General features: G+C 38.2%; 1 protein-coding gene across 1 annotated transcript in view; it reads left to right on the top strand.

Annotated features, from left to right (window-relative positions):
- Positions 1 to 16116, top strand: part of LOC308527666 (guanine nucleotide-binding protein G(q) subunit alpha) — a 263460-nt gene that overhangs the window by 197672 nt on the left and 49672 nt on the right. Inside the window, exons 4-5 of the mRNA XM_081103072.1 lie at positions 6787 to 6915; positions 9520 to 9649. Coding sequence (XP_080959198.1) covers positions 6787 to 6915; positions 9520 to 9649 — 259 coding nt within the window. The remainder of the gene's footprint in view (positions 1 to 6786; positions 6916 to 9519; positions 9650 to 16116) is intronic.

Below are 16116 nucleotides of genomic sequence, written 5' to 3'. Positions count from 1 at the left end.
ACAAAATACCTGTATTAAATGCTGCACCTCTTTGGATGCTTGTCATATGTGCCAGGTGTTAAAAAGGAAAGTTGATTTGCCCTCCACGGAATGAGCTCTGTGGAGATGGACGTGTTTGCGTAATGTGTAATCCCGTGCAGCTAACCAGCCTGGCAGGCTCATTTCAGCCCTAGGATCTGCCAGATGAGGGAGAGACTTAGTACCAAAACCTGTACTTGACTCTTCCCGCAGGATGGCAGTTTTGCAGAACTGTTACTTTAAGTCCTATCTTTTTTAAGTTCACTTTGAAAATTTCTTTTTATTTTGTTTCCCTTTGAGTCCTGTGGTCACATAGCAACTGTTCAATACCCTGTGTTTCTGGTTTCTCCTTAGCTTCCTCTGCTTTTGACAGTGTCAAATAAGATCTCATAGCATGATCTAGCTTTCAAATCCCCCTGGACTGTTCCTGTTACAATGAGGTCTTCTTAATTTTTTTAATGAAGTTGACCTCGTTTTTCTAACCTTCTTTTCAATAATTAAAAATGTGCAGCTCTACCAGAGTCATTTTCAGTGCCAGAACTTCATCTTAATGTCTGACTTAACCTGCAGATCTGTTAAAAATATTTTTATAGGAGTTGAAGAATGCAACATAGCATGCTACATGAATGCCCCGAGATGCTGTTTTCATTATCTTACTATGGTTGGATTGATACTAAATGTCAGAGATTTCTTTTTCCACTTACCACCCATAGGCACTTTCCCCCTTTTGGTATAATTGCTGAAAGTTGCATGTCTGTAACTTTTATTATTATTTTTTCAACCCTAGCTGTAATGTGATATAGATTACTTGCCAAATTATCTCTATATTTTATTCATGTTGCCTTCGTTAAAAAACACACAAAACACTTGAATTTCTAATTTCTATGTTATTTTTGGTTTAGATTTAAATTACCCTTCTAGTCATACATGGTGGGTTTTTTAAAATAAGTTCTCATTACATTTGAAATTGGAGTATAAGTTAATTTGAAGAATATAAGTTCATTTGAAGGTTAATTCAAACATGTTATTGACAAACTATTATCAAAACTAAAGAACAATTGGCATATCTTTTAAAAAACATTCCAGAGAGAAAATGCCATGTTTAATTTGATCTGAGCATATTGTTTTAGTGATGCTTAAGCTCCTCTCATATATTTTTAATCACTTGAAGGAATGAATTATACCCCATTTCTGAATTTTTTATTTATTTTTTATTAGCCAGAGATGATTTTGAAGTTAAATACAGTGGGGCCTTGACTTACGAGTTTAATTCGTTCCGAGACCGTTAACTCAAATTACTCTATCAACTCAATGCAAAAAATCGGCAGAGAGACAGCTGGTATCTCAAAAAACTCGTTCGTCGGGACACTCGTAAGTCAAGGCCCCACTGTATATGGAGAACTTAGCAGTTACGAGGTGTCATTATAAATGAATGTGCTTGATGTCTTTCATGCAAATCTGTCATGCTACAGAACAATGTTTTGTGGATAATCACCAAAGATTAGAGATAGTTCAACAGGTTCTCAGAAAATGACTGTCCAAAATATACAAGTGTTCATTTCATCCCCATAAGCCCCACCGTTTCTCCTCTTCACTAAACCCTTTTTCTTCTCACAAGCTGGTAAACTTTTTACAGGCTGGGATCATATGCTGGGAATCTTTATACCCTTAGCACCTACCAGAATGTCATGGTCAAAATATGATGTTGAATTCCAGCTGACCCTGTGTTTTTCTCGTGGTAGGAAAGGAACTGTTGAAATTTTACTACATGAGTCTCTTTGTTGCTTTGCTTTTCACTGGAAACCATCAGAAACCTATTTCTTTCATGAAAGAGATTATGTCAGAATTATCTGTTAATGAAGTGCTACCTCTTCCTCCATTTGGCCTGAATTAGAGTGAATTCCAAGGCCTGAAAGTTTGATGCTGAGAGGCATAAAACAGACATACAAATGATACCATTTTGTGCCCAGGACCTAAAGAAGAGCAGAAAGCATATCTAGTAAATGGAGTTAAGCAAAGGCTGCTTTTCCTTTTTGTGTTGACTTTACATTCACCAGAGGCCGTTTAATTCAGAATTCAGTTCTTACGTAATAGAGGCCAACAATAGCCCAGAGAGGTTATTACGCATAGATGGGTAGCTGACACCCCCCTTTGTTTTCTTCTGAAAGGGATAACCACCTTTATAAAAGACTACAGCATTTTCCATAAAATAGTTTTAATTTGGTCACGGGTTGAACACTTGCTGTGTTCTAAGCCCGGCTAAGTGTTGGTGACCAGCCGTGGACAGTGGGTCATGGTCTCTGACTCCAACGGTGTGTGAGTCCTAACTGGGCAAACATGTAGAAAAATGTTGAGTTGTTGTTGTTTTTTAAATATATTTTTATTGATTTCAGAGAGGAAGGGAGAGGGAGAGAGAGAGAGAAACATCAATGATAAGAGAGTATCATTGATCAGCTGCCTCCTGCACACCCCCTACTGGGGATCGAGCCCTCAACCCAGGCACATGCCCTTGACCGGAATCGAGGCTAATGCTCTATCTGCTGAGCCAAGCCAGCTAGGGCAGGGTTGGTTTTTTTCCTTAATCAATTATGAAGTTATCTAGTATTGGTGTCTCAAAGCAATGGCAAGTCATGAAATCCCCATGAGTAGATTAGAGTCAGTTTAATAAATGACACCCCCCATTTTTTAGCACAGCCCTAAACATGTCCTGTCTCATCAACAGTTAAAGAGGCCTCATATGTGCCACGGGAGCTTTCTCTCCCTGATAGCAGGCAGGCGCTGCGGCCAGCCCCTTGTTAAACATACATTGCCTTGGAAATGTACCTTGTGCCTGTCACCATAGCAACACCCTGAGAATGACCTCAGCAACCACTCAAAATCATTTCTACAAAACAAATTATAGCTATAATTAACTTTCTGAATTTACTCTACACTATAAATTTGTTCAGACCTTGGTGTTTCTTTGTGAAAGGTTAAATGAATGGAATAATCCAGTGGGAACCCATCTGCCCAATATTCACCAACAATTTTCCCTCAGAATAGGAGATGCTTCCATGGAAAGTACAATTCGGTTAAGAGATTATTCCATTGCCCTTTCTCACAATGTGACCAGAATCAACAAATGAGGATACTCTGGTTTTATCATGCCAGAACTCCATCTGTAAGGGAATAGAATGGCCTTTTCCCCTAAGCAAACGTAAAATGCAGAGAGTGCTGGGTCCCTCTCTCTATGTTCTGTAAGCCAGAGGGAGGGGCACACGGGCTGGGACTTACACAGGCAGAAGCTCTTCTTGGCAGTGAAAATGCTGGTCTTCGTTTGCCTGCAGGTTTAACCTGCTTCACAAATTATCTGCAACGTCTTCATCCTGGGGCAGCCTCTGAGCTGTCCAGACCTTCCCCGAGAGAAAATAGTTTGTTTCTTTTGGTTGGAGGGTCTGTTGTTTTGTTTTGTTTTTCTTGCCTTGTTTTGGGATGTTTGGGTTGGGTTTGGTTTTGGTTCTAGATAATGTGTGTTGCAACTAGCAGGCCTTGATAGAGTTCCTTTCCATTTTTGTAGTTAAACTAGATTAACTTTTTTACTCCAAGTGAAGTGAGCCTTTCTGTCCACCATCCAACTGAGGCAAAGCAAAAAGAACATCAAGCAAGAACTGCGGTTTATTTTCAGGTCAACCGGAAATGCATAGAACATCCTTAATGGCCATTTCTGTGCCATAAAATGTGTTCCTATCTGGGCAAGGAACAGATGGAACAGAGCCTGGCAGGCAGCAAGCACTCAGCAGTTCATTGTGGTCATCCTGTTGTTACTCTCTGTGAACTATACTGGCATTGAAATCCTTTTTCAATCGTAAGAAAGGTGAAGAGGAAAAAAAATTCTTGCAAGAACAAGATGTTTTAGATATTCAGCTGATGTCTCTGTAATGCCCAGTTCACAAAGAGACACCACTGACAGCATTTTTAGGGCAACCTCTCCATCCTTGTAAGTGGTTTTTCAATCGCAAGTGTATGCCCCGATTTTATCTTACCTGAACATGTTTTTCAGGCAGCTCAGTTCACTCCTCTAAATTGGAGAGAGACCAGCGGGTTCCTACTGTGCAGAGTGACAGGTATTTTCCCACTGCACGTGCTGGTCCTTTAAATTCTCCTGTGCAAATAATGTGTTTAAACATGGAGCAGTTCATCTTTGAGAACAGAGAGCCATGATTCTTCTTCATCGTAGGAACACGACAGCACCTTGTGTGCAAGAATTAGCCACCCTCTGTTCTGACCTCTGTGTATTGGGTTAAGTGAGCAGAAATGGTTTATTGGGCAGCCTATATCTGAGCAAGCTTGCCAGTGTAAATGAGAAGCTCTCTGATTTCTCTAAATTAAAATTTTGTATATAGCCGTTCAATAAATGTTGACCTTGTAGGTTTCAAAATGTATATTCATTTCATGTTTTTCAAGTCAAGGAGCTGATAAGTATCTACATAGAGTAGCCAATTGGTTTTGCATTAATGTGTGGTGAGCTGGTTTATCTATAGAATGAGATACAGACCAACTCTTAGAACACGGGTTTGTTAACCCCATTAGATGATTCCAAGACTGTGCCAAGAGACTGACTCAAACCTTGGGCCCAGTACATGTTTATATTCCCTTCCTGCCTCTCATGCCCATGTTCTCCCAGCCTCTCCCCTTTTTGTCCTCCAGCCAGTTTTTTAGTAATTAAAGATACCAGGCTGGTTCTGATCAGTCAGTAGAGAGCTAATAGCCAGCTAGAGAATCATTGAGGTTTTGGGATAAGGCCACCAGAATACTACTTAGTTGCTTTGGTGGAGGAATTCCTAGGCTGACACATTTTTTGTCTTAATAATTGATGGACCTCTAAAAAGGTGATGATTTTGCCGAAACCGGTTTGGCTCGGTGGATAGAGCGTCGGCTTGCGGACTGAAGGGTCCCAGGTTCGGTTCCGGTCAGGGGCATGTGCCTGGGTTGCGGGCACATCCCTAGTGGATGTGCAGGAGGCAGCTGATCGATGTTTCTGACTCTCTGTTTCTCTCCCGTCCTCTCTGTAAAGAATCAATAAAATATATTTTAAAAAAATAAATTAATTTAAAAAAATAAAAAGGTGATGATTTTATATTTATTTCTTTGTTAAAGTCAGACTTAACTCCACTATTTTATAACTCCATGAATCTTAGAGACTTAATATAACTTTTTTTCAACACCCGATTTTATATTTAATAATATCATTGATATGGAAACACCATAAGTATGAATGGTATTTAAATAGTGCCGAAAGGAAACCCATCCATCCATCCAAACAAGATATATTCATTAAGTGCTATTTGCCAGGCGCTCTTTAGGCACTAAGGCAGGAATAACGATGGGTGGGACAAAGTCCTTACCTTAGGTCAAATCAATGGAGTGTTTGTGCTCACTGGGCTATAACATGCGCTGCACCAGACAGTCTGTCATACATCTCAGAGCTCACTTTCTCTTACTTGTGGGCATGAAGATATTGCTGCTCTCACCCCTTTCAGTTCTATCAAGGGCTCCATCTTTCCTTTAAGTCTTATTCACAGTTAATTACTTTGTGTCTACACTTTGTAATTGTCTTCTGAAACCATTTCTATATTGTGACTCTGAAGTAATGAAGATGCCACACAGAACAGTCACATTCACCTGTTTGTCATCATTGATATCAAATTATGCCATTCTCAAGGTTGGAAATTAATTTTTGCACTTGGAGAGAATGAAAAGTGAATGGAATATATTTTTAAAATGCCAAAATTCTACTGATAGAGAACATAGATGTTTCCAGGCGTTAGGATTGGGATGGGGAGAACAGGGCAGTTTCTTTATGGTAACAGAACAATTTTGTATCCTGATTGTGGTGGTGATTGCACGAATCTCTATATGTGATAAAATTTCATACAACTATATGTGTGTGTGTGCGTGCGTGCGTGTAAAAACTGATCCAAATAAGGTCTGTAATATAGCTAATAGTACTGTATCAATGTCAGTTTCTAGTTTTGATCATGTATTATGGTTACTAAGTTTTTACCTTTGGGGGGCGTGGGGGGAGGGTGTAAGGGATTTCTCTGTAATATTTTGCAATGTCTTATGAGTCTAAAATTATTTCAGAACTATGTGGGTGGGGGTTCTCCAAAAGGAATAGAAAAATACACGCTGATAAATGTAAAGTTTAGGTTTGGTGACCCTAAACACCGGGAATATCTGACTAGCGTTACCTCAATAACTGGAAACCTCGTGGCTCCACTTTCATCGTGAATGACTTAGACACTGGACAGAAGTTTGGATAGGGTATTTTGTGTCCTCTCTTAGGCATTCAGGAGATACATTCCAGGAAGAAGCTGTCATGTTCTGCAAAAGGCAAAAAAATAAAAATGCATTCTGACCTTATATGTAACTCTTATCTGTTTATTTATACAAACATCATTTATATAAATAATTTTAAAGCTATTTGCTTTAAACTTCTGTTTTACCTACCAGACCTGCTAAACAAGTAGAGGATAGGAGACTCATTTGATTTCTTTTCTTCTCCCCCTTTACTCTTGTATGAGTTCTAATGGATTGTAAGAGAAGCAATGAGCAATACAGTGAACCAGTTAATCCCTAGAGAGGTAATCTGGCTCTGACCAATGGAAGATTGAGTTTAATCTTTCAAGTTCCCTTCTCTCTTATGATTCATTGTTGTCCTTCTCTTTCCATAGGCAGGTGTGGTGTGATGGTGTCACTGACGTTCTCCTTGTGTCTTCCCTCCTCTAGCTATCTTAATGACTTGGACCGTGTTGCTGACCCTGCCTACCTGCCTACGCAACAAGATGTGCTTAGAGTTCGAGTCCCCACCACAGGGATCATCGAATACCCCTTTGACTTACAAAGTGTCATTTTCAGGTAGTAACTGAGCCCATACAACCCACTTCTGAACTGTTATGCTTTGAGTACACTTGGTGAACTCCATAAATATTGAAATCATATGTATGTTTTAAAACAGTATCATCTTTATACCAACTATTATCATTAGATCCACAAAATGAAACCGTGTGTCCCTGAAAGAGGAAGAAGCAAAGGAAAGATATGTGGGCAGGTTTCTCATTTCAGGTTAAATTATCAGAAAATCAATGAAATCTTAGTTTGCTGATGGTTGAACAAAATCAGTTCCTCCAACATCAGTCCTGATTATAATTTGGGGGAGAATCATTTAATCTGCAAGGACAATGGGTATATTTTTAGATTTTTATAAGATATGAATAATCTTATGACCCTATAAGTAATAGAACTTATATGTTGGCAGAAGCTCTTTCAGGTCATTGTTTCCTCCAAGCCCCCTGGTACCAATGCAGAATTCTTCAGTAGCAATGAAACTCTGGGATGCTTTGTATCCCTAAGATACGTGGCTTGAAAATTTTCAAAACACATGATTTTAAATATGGATTGAGTAACCTAGTCTAAATTTAAGAAAACAGAGTGAAACTTTATGACTTCCTCCCTCACAGCTGCTGTTCTGAGTAATACTTTAGCATAGGTATTACCTTTTTTTAAGATGAGGAAAAAAGTAAACAATACTGATTACTTTCACTGAATCTCTCACTCCACCATCACTCAGTTGTACTGTTAGTTAGAATACAACCACAGGGTGAGAAATGAAGGCGTGTGAGTCTCTTTGAGTGTGGAGAGTTGAGTTCCTCATTGGAGCCCATCCCATTGAGGAAAACTGCGCGCAGTGCAGGCTTGTGCAGAGAAGTGTGTAGTTCTTGCTGTGTAACTCTGCCACGAGACTGGTGAGCAGGCCCTCCGCCACGCCCTGCCAAAGCCCCCGCCAGAGTCCTGTGTGTTTTCTTCGTATCAGACTCTGCACCTGTGGCCGCATCTAGCTGCCGTACTCTGCTCTAGTGGACAGATCCCAAAGTGGGAGACATATTGGAAATGATTCTGAGCCTCAGTTTTTTTCCTCTGTATAACAGTTGCATTAAATGATCACCAAGGTTCCTTATAGCTTTGACATTCTGGATTACTTACATGTTTGAGTTCATTGCATTTAGAGGTCTTTAATTTGAAACACCCAAGTTTCCTTACCTCTTCTAACGATACTACAGAATATTTTCAGAAAACATATAGCATTTCTGGGAGATTTTCATCTCCTTATTGCTTTATAAATAATGACTTCTGAAACCAGGTTACTATTACATCTTATTTTTTTCTACATTGTGTGCACTCACATTTAAAGAATATTTTTGCCACTGCAGTAATAGTAGTGACTTTGAAAAATAATTTCCTGCCAACATCAAAAGCATGTTGTAGAGATTAATGTGACATGATTTCATGTAAATGAGTAGCATACTATTTACTCAACACCAGGGAAGAGCTAGCATTTTAATTTTTCTAAAGACCTAAGAATCCTAGTTTTGATGTCCATCATTCATAAGTCTCCTGAGTCCTTGGTTTTGCCCCCGTGATACGTCTTCTGTGCCTTAAAGAACTTTTAGAAGCAGTCACTGGAAGAGCCTTAATTTCTTAGTTTAGGTTTAATGCTAAGAGACAGGAAAACACCAGGAACAACTGCAATCTTCAACAAATGCTTACAGAGCCATACTCTCAAACTTTTTCCCTAAAACCCTCACTCTCTGAAAGTATTTTATCCTGCGAACATTGTGCACATTTTTGTTGAAATATGGAACAATAGTTTGAAGAAACTTGGATTCAGTGCCAAGTGCTGCTTGGTATTTTCATATATATACATAATCACTCAAATTAATCGATAATGTTGGTTTCTGAGCAGTAACTCGGCACAAAATTGAAGTGTTAAAAACAAATCCTTGAAATAGTTCAAATGATGGCCTCTTGTAGCATATTTTATGGCAGGTTAGCAAGCTCTTTTATGCTTAAGGCTAATCGCACTGTTACCCAATATGACTGGACCTGTCTCAAATTATTGCTAATATTGGAAGGAAAAAAAGCCCCAAATGCTTACCCTACTGATAAAGGATCAGGGGAGTTGTGTTTGGATTTAGCTGAAGCATCACACACAACCTATATGGAATTGTAGGGCATCTTCCATCTTCTCAGTGTATTTGCAATCATTTCTGGCATCTTTGAGAAATATATGAGGATCTTCATTCTCATTTTATAGGAAGATAAACTGAAGTCAGTATTTGCCATTAGGGCTTAATACAAATAAAACTCATTTTATTTACTCCTTAGTGCTTGATTAAATAAAACCATTTTGCTTGGCTTGGCACAGGATTATTTTTTACAGAGTTATAATTTTCGTACACATCTGGTAACATTCTGCTAACCACAATGATTTATTACCCAGAATGCCTTGATTTTGGTTGCTCGGTAACAGAAAATTAGTAGATGTTCAATAAGTATAATTGAATTGATTTGGATGACTATTCTCTTTAGAGAGTATTTTTCCTAAGTTTTGTAAGTAAAGCTATACTTCTATTGATTTTTTTTCTTTATATGCTATTAATATGAATATTGTTAACCTTGCAGAATGGTCGATGTAGGGGGCCAAAGGTCAGAGAGAAGAAAATGGATACACTGCTTTGAAAATGTCACCTCTATCATGTTTCTAGTAGCGCTTAGTGAATATGATCAAGTTCTCGTGGAATCCGACAATGAGGTGAGTGCCCGTGCACAGGCAGTGGGTGGTCATTTTAGTATTTGATACAAATAAATGATAGGATGTTGGGTGTGGGATATGGAGTAAACTGACTTCATTGCTTTCTTGACTATTGACTTTGGGATTTTAAAAATAACCGTATGGTACACATGGTACACTCAGAAGGGGAAGCTCTTTTGTCCGATGTAGGAGCAGGTCTGTGTGTTCATCTCTAATTAGGTGCAATTTGATACTTTCCACACTATGCAGAGGCTCTGAAAATGAAAATAACACAGAAATCTTGGGCTAGTCATCAGATCGTATTGCAGCCTTCTCCCTGCAGGCTGGGGTCGGGAGTGTGGGAGTGAGGCAGCCTGTTTTGCTTTGTTTTCATTTTGTCTAAATCATTGTTTGTGTGGTGGGTGGGTCCCAGAGAGTGCTCAAAGCTCAAAACCCGTCCTGGCAAGCGTGAGTGACTTCGCAGCTGGGCTCTAAATCAGTCCGTTGTGGAGCCAGGAGGTGTCTCGCTGATGTGGCCTTTCTGCTCTTACAGCATAATTTTGTCTCTACTAAGCAGGGAGTGATTGAAAAAGGGTCCTTGGTATGCCTGTCTGGAGATATATGATTCAGTAATGTAAGTTCCTCCCCATTACATGAAACTTTCACACGCGTAAATATGGATTTTGAGGATATCAAAGGTTTGAGGATGAGTCAGAGTTGAGTATAGAATATAATTAAAGGGCATAGAAAACTGACTTTGAGCTAGAATTCAGTGTGCGTGTTGGAGGAATGGAGAAGATGCCGTTGATATATACCCTGCTAGAGGCAAAGAGTGCAGACTGACACATGAATAATAAGTATTAAATATACTTCTAATAGAGTAGCAAGTAAAGAGAAGAAAGTGACATATCTCCAGTAGCTGATTGAAATAAGATCTGGCATATTAAAATATACTTTCAATGTTGTACATCTGTTAGGTATACAAGAATCCTGGCTTCTTGGTCCTTTTAAGTATTTTATTTTTCTGTAAGTGCTAATATCTTCATTAATAGACACATCTAATCCTCCACAGCATTTCTTTTGTATGTATTGATAAACAGTTCATGAATAATTATTTCACATAGAGCTGAGAGTTACCTATTCATGGATTTCAGAATCTTTCCTGGGTGTAAGTAGATGGGCCTTTGAATGGATCAAAACTTATTTTTAAGAATGAAGTTTATCAGCCATTTGCCTTCTGTAGCTATAATGCAGAATGCCTGTAAATGTTATCAACATTTAAGTTAATCAATTGCCATCAGAATTTTAGCTATGATATCTCTATACAATAGTACCCCTTCCCTTATCCGAGGTTTCGCTTTCTGTGATTTCAGTTACTTGCAGTTAGTTGCCATCCAAAAGATATCAAATAGGAAATTCCAGAAATAACTCAGTAAACAATTTATAAGTTATTAATTGTGCACCACTCTGAGTGGCTTGATGAAATCTTGCACTGTCCTCGCCCGGGACATGACTCACCCCTTTGTCTAGCATATCCATGCTATAGATGCTCCCCACCCCTTAGTCACTTAGTAGGCACCTCAGTTGTAAGACTGACTGTCAAAGTATTGCAGTGTTTGTATTGAAATAACCCCTGTTTTATTTAATAATGGCCCCAAAGCACAAGACGAGTGATGCTGACAGTTCATATCTGCCAGAGAGAAGCAATAGTCTTTTTTTTTTTTAAGTGAAAAGGTGAAAGTTTTCTACTTAATAAGAGAGTCCACATTCACATGACTTTTATTACGGTACTAGAGGCCCAGTGCATGAAATTCGTGCATGGGTAGGGTCCCTAGCAGCTGCCAGCTGGGGGCGCCTCCCTTCCCCCAGCTACCTGCCGCCACTGCTGCTGCTGGCCCCAGCCCCTGGTCGAACTCCTGGTCGAATTCCTGGTCGAGGGGACAATTTGCATAGTAGGCTTTTATTATATAGGATTGTTATGATTTTTCTACTTTATTTTTAGTTATTGTTAATTTCTTACTATGCCTAATTTATAAATTAAACTTTATCATAAGTATGTGTGTACAGGAAAAAACATAGTGTATAAGGGTTTGGTACTATCCAGAGTTTCAGGCATCTATCTTGGAACATGTTTCCCGCAGATGGGGAGGTGGGGGAAATGACTACTTTGTATGCATTTCCATCTTTATCTATATTGGTGTTGGTTTATTGTTCCATAATTCTTGGTTGTAATATTTTGAACATACTGCATATTTCAGAAGCAGACATATGACAACATGTCTGATGTCTTTAAATGTTGAATCAAGATAAAAAATATTTTGAGGGCTTGTCTGCTATGTGCTGGGTCCCAGGGAATCTAAAGAGATACCAAAATGAAGAAAGAAAAAATCAACTTTGCCCTAAAAGACCTCATAAACGAGGTAATGCTTTTTTAAGATGTAAGACACACACATTATTTTATTTCTTATGTCATTTGTTTACATAATGGCTATAGGAAAAGTGTGTTTATGAATACACATTATATATGAGATAAATGCTTTGTATCTATAGAGAAATTAATGTTGTGATTTAATGCTGATCAATTTACCACTTTAAAATTTATAAACTAGAAAATAAATTTCTTAGCTCATCAGCTAATTCTGGTTAATCCACTTCTTTATCTGAACATTACAAATCATTTATTCCACTTTTCACTTGACATTGCTAGTGGAGATCAGGTTTTTGTATAAAATAGTATATACTTTTACATATTAATCAAAATAAAATGACTGTTTTGGTTATCAGATATCATAATTACATTTTCCACAATAACTTACCATTCAATGTATAGGCACTATGTACATCTAAAAATATTTCTACAGTTTCTTTGATTCCTATGGTGATGTATTATTCTACAAATTAAATAAATTATTAGTTTTCATTAGGACATCCTATTCACTTGGGAATATTTTTAAAGTCTTACTTGTAATTCTACGAGATAAAAGTCTTTTTAAAAAATGATTTGAGAGAGTGACAGAGAGAGAAATCGATGTGAGAGAGAAACATTGATTAGTTGCCTCCCGCATGCCCTCCAGCTGCATAAAACCCACAACCTGGGTTTGTGCCCTGACCGGGAATTGCCCGCCAACTTTTGGTGTATGGGTGCTCCATATACTGAGCCACACCAGCCGGGGCAGAGATAACAATAATTTTTATGCTGCTGATTTTTCAGACCTCAGGCTAAGCCTAATGGTATTATGGCAGATAAATTAGGCATAGTAAGAAAAATACTGCTTTTTCATTACTTCATCATTAGTTGTAATCATCACTGTTGACCCTGTTGATAATTAGAAAACACTGTCAAAGTACTTTTTAATATTGGGATGTAGTTACATTATATATATATTTTTTCAGTTGTACTATAATATATGAAAATGTCATTGCCTCTCTACTTTCTTAAATCATTAAGGAAATTTGGAACTATGGAATTCTGTTTTCCTTAAATTGTATGCTTGTGGTAAGACAAAATTGAAATAATTCCCCCCAAAAAATTCTGTTCTTGGTTTGAAATCCGAAGTTCATCACTTTAATCCAAAGCAGACTTTGTTTTACCTCCCTTGGTATATATTTGTGAGAAAAACCTGTGAATGGTACTGACAGCCTCCTTTTCTATCCTGGGGAACTGGGGAAAATCACATTGCAGACCACCCGCCAAGGCTACTATGGGAAGTATGCTAGACTATTGCTTTTGCTTTTAATATTTCTAAAAGTTTTTGTACTAATCTTCAAAATTTCTGTAGATCTGCTTTTGTCTGTCCGAATTCTCAGCCTTCCTAGACTTTGGAAAATGCATTTCTGTTGTTCTTTTTCTTTCTCTCCAAAGAAGGAAATACATTATCAAATAGTGGGTAAGAATAACTAGCGTTGTAGAGCTCTGTTGATTTGCATGTTCCCTTTGCTGTCTGATTTTCCCTGTGATAACACATCAGCACGAAGCCAACTATTTCACTGTAATCTTTCATGCACATATTATTTCAGAGCACACAATAAGGCATCCACATAACATATTTCAATTTATCAGTGTGTCTCCAAACTCTGTCTTTTAGTCTTTATTTTTCTGGATTTTTGTTACATGAATATCTGAGCACTAATACAAAGATGCTTCCTTAGACATTGGCCCAGGGTCTGCCTTACAGACCAGCCACTTTATAGCCATTATAGCATCTCAAAGACTTAGACTTTTTCCTCCTCCACTTCTTTTTTTGAATGCGTGCTTCTAATTTATGTCAATCCTTTTGAAATGATCATGACCAGCTATGTTTTAGTTTTATGAAAGTATCAAAAGAATTTCTCATACCCGAGGCCCCCCTTTAACCAAGATGGATTCCTGAATATTGGTTCTCATAACCATTTATCCTTCAAACCTGATTCTTGGAATTGCTCAGTATATTTAAAAAAATGGTAAAAGAAGAGAATAGACCTTTATAATACCTTAAGCATTTTATACCTGTTTAAAACGTGCTTAAACCCGTCACTGATTTGAACCTCACACGCTGACCTCCCTGTGAAGTTAGTGCCAGGCTTGCTGGTATGTGTTAGGGATGCAACATGGAGAGATTAAGAACCATGGTCAAGGTCCCCAGGGCTCCCTTCCCTGCCATTCCAGGCCAGCTTTCTCTCCCCTCTTTCCCAGCCTCTTCCAGAAATTAGAGACAAACTCAGAGGAAAAGTGAGAGGAGCTATTGACATGGCCAGGAGCATGGAAGCAATGAAAATCCTGCCCTTTGAAGAAGGAGTTGAGATACCTCTCCTCTGCCCCTAAGCTCTTATTATTATTCTCACAGGTCACAGAAGACTTCATCGGTAATTCAGAATTCCTGTATTGCTCATCGGATTTTGAACTGTCGTAAAACAAATAGTCTAAATTATGCATTTCCCTTGGATATTTTGCCTCTACTTTGGTTTTAAAATGAAGCCATTTTGAAGTCATTCAGCTGTAGCCAAAGTTTGAACATTTTCTTTAAACGTGTGAAACATGTACTTCGTTCTGCTCTAAAAACTCTAAGTGAGCTCTGGGAATTTTTTTTTCACATAAAATTCAGCCTTGAAGGTAAAACTGACTAAAAATTGAGGAGTAAAAGAAATTTGAACTCCAAAGGAAATGGCTAAAGGAAACTTTTAAGTGTCGTTAAAGGTAAAAGCTTAGGTAAGTGGTCGGCAAACTCATTAGTCAACAGAGCCAAATATCAACAGTACTTCTTCAAAACAGACTCGCCCAGGCTGAAAACCGTCTTCTGCGCATGGGCCACAAAGTGTCAGTTGCACTGTACGTGCACCCGCACGTGGTATTTTGTGGAAGAGCCACACTCAAGGGGCCAAAGAACCGCATGTGGCTCTCGAGCCGCAGTTTGCCGACCACGGGTTAGGTTAAACTCTCCAGTCTCAATTAGACTGATTCTAACCCTCCTTTATTGACTCAATCAGATTATGAAATCAGAAACTACATTTTGCTTCTCAGCCTTTGGTATACTTGCCTCGGATTCATGGCCTGGTTAGCAAAGATATTCCTGAAAGACGCCCTACTTTTTTATATGTAACCCCTTTTCCATTTCCTCATTCCTTTGTTCATTGAGCCACTAGTTCCTGTTTGAAACTCCTTTCCTTGCCCTTTTCATTACTCACCGTTTCTCTTTCCTCCATTATTTCATTCTTTCTCCATTTCTTCATTTGCATTAAAGGAAGTTAGAAGGAAATTTTCTGATCCCCATTTATGAGTCTGAACCGGAGACCTTAGTACTGGCAAGAGGGTGGGGAAGCAGGAACACACATGGGCACTTTTTGTATGGATGTGTATTGGAAATCTTTTAAAGACTTTACATTGAACCCATATTAATATAATCTGTGCAATACTTTTTTTAAAAGATGAATTATGGCTTGGCTGGTGTGGCACAGCGATTGAATGTTGACCCATGAACCTAGAGGTCACGGCTCAATCCCCAGTAGCGGGTGTACAGGAGACAGCTGATCGATGATTTCCTCTCATCATTGATGTTTCTAGCTCTCTCTCCCTATTCCTTCCTCTCTCTGAAATCAAGAAAAACATTTAAAAATGAATTATATTATAAAATAGTATGTTTAGTATAATCTGATTTCTGTAATTACAACTAATTATATATGCAGAATTATTTTAGGGAAGGTTATTAGCCCCCCAAAAGAAAATAATTTCTAAGATGTTATACCAAGACCAAGGTGTAAACTGTGATTGTCATTGTTGCTAGATGATAGCATCACAAATAACTGAAACTATAATTTTTTCTTAAGTAAAACAAAGTAAGACTTTAGATTGGAATTTCAGCTCTGCTATTTCCCAATTTAGTTCATTTTTCTTTTTGATTATCTTTTTCTAACTGATTTGTAGGAGTTCCTTACATCTTTGGATGTCAGTCTTTTATCACATGTATTGAATACATCTTCCACTTTGTAGGTTGGCATTTATTCTCTTAATGATG

The sequence above is a fragment of the Myotis nattereri genome, assembly GCF_964212035.1.
Source record: "Myotis nattereri genome assembly, chromosome: 12".
Classification (NCBI taxonomy): Eukaryota; Metazoa; Chordata; class Mammalia; order Chiroptera; family Vespertilionidae; genus Myotis; species Myotis nattereri.
Note: the sequence above shows the minus strand (reverse complement) of the source record. Positions and strands in the feature narration are given on the sequence as shown.